Here is a 1,620-nt window from a genome sequence, read left to right on the forward strand (position 1 = left end):
TTCTTGGGTTTGTTTTAATACGTGTTTTACGGCACTTGCAATACAATAAGGTCATATAAGTGCCGAAGATTAGAGGTGCTACAAGAGAGTAACAAGCACAATAAAGAAGGGAGGGAGATAAGGATGATAGATGTTTGATAGGAAAGAAGGAGCAAACCGCACCAGAGCACCTGCTAACCACCCACTGAAACGTCTTTGAAGGACTTCAACATAAATCCTTCGACATGGGAGAGCCTAGCTCGTGACCGACCCAGCTGGAGAGCAGCAGTCACATTGGGCAGCAAACCATATGAGGCTTCACCAATAAGAAATGCTGAACCAAGAGAGAAGCCCGCAAGCTGCTCACATCCACAAGTGAATGTGGAGTTTCTCAATGCTCAAAATGTGACAAACTTTGTCAGAATTGGTCTCATCGGCCACAGCAGAAGCCACAAGTCAATTCAACCTTCAGTTCTTCTAATTCTTCAATGTGGCTTGATAAATTTTCTCCTTTACCGATGTATTGATCATCCCCTAATATTAATAGATGAACTGATATAATTATTATCACTACCTCCTGCTGATGAGCATCTTAAATGATTCAGGGAAGGCCCAGAACAACCTACTGAACAGTTTTCAAACATATTATGACCACAACAAAACGGAATGACAATATCAACCACCTACATAGAAAGAAGCAGACCACGATCTTCCGCCTACGAACAGAACATATACAGCTCAACTTCCACTTGAACAGAATAAACTCGGAACTTCCCCCAATGTGTCCTTTGTGTGACTTTACATATGCGACTGTGGATCATCACCTGTTCCACTGCACATCCCAAAATGACACCAGAGCTACCCTTCTCCCTCCGAGACCTAACAGTAACAACACACTCAAAGGAACATTACAGCAACTGCAACAAACCTGCACTTATCACTACATGGCATTGGACAGAAGGGCGAGAGCCCAGCTGTTGCTGGGTCGATAACAACAACAACGCACACCCACAAGTGAAAGTGGAGTTTTTAAATGTTCCAAAATGTGATAAACCTTTCTCTGTCAGAGTTGGTCTCATCAGCCGCAGCAGAAGCTACACGTCAACTCAACTTTTAGTTTTTCTAATTCTTTTGTCGCTAGAGAAATAATTATATTCTCCTCTGTGGACTATTAAATTCTTGCATGTGGTTGAATGAAGCATCTGATGTGATATATACAATTTGTCTGATTTACTTTTCTTTTCATATTGAGTTTTAATGAGTGTAATATGTAATTTAACTTTTTATGAATGCCTGTATGTGTTTTTACGGTCCTGTACAGCCAAGAAAAGCTTCCTCTGGGACAATAAAGTATGATCTTATCTTATCTTATTTGTCATCACCTGATATTAATCGACGAACTAATATATATTATTATTATTATCTCCAGCTGATGAGCATTTTAAAGAGCATTTTAAACGAGGCAGGAGTAGGCATAGGTAGAAACCTACTTAGGGAACCTAAACAGATGGGAAAGATCAGCCATCAGGGTACCGGTGACGTAGCTTTGTTAAGAGCATCCGAGCAAATGAATGAATGGAGAATCATGATCGCTGATGTCTGTCGCAGATTTGGCACTTGATGATGATGATGATGATGATG

General features: G+C 40.6%; 1 protein-coding gene across 1 annotated transcript in view; it reads right to left on the reverse strand.

The window, feature by feature from the left end:
* The window catches only part of LOC101859981, a 6,949-nt gene that overhangs the window by 1,962 nt on the left and 3,367 nt on the right, over positions 1–1,620 (reverse strand). The window contains exon 3 of the mRNA XM_013089308.2: positions 251–338. Coding sequence (XP_012944762.1) covers positions 251–338 — 88 coding nt within the window. The remainder of the gene's footprint in view (positions 1–250; positions 339–1,620) is intronic.

Source organism: Aplysia californica, unplaced genomic scaffold (assembly GCF_000002075.1).
Source record: "Aplysia californica isolate F4 #8 unplaced genomic scaffold, AplCal3.0 scaffold00922, whole genome shotgun sequence".
NCBI lineage: Eukaryota > Metazoa > Mollusca > Gastropoda > Aplysiida > Aplysiidae > Aplysia > Aplysia californica.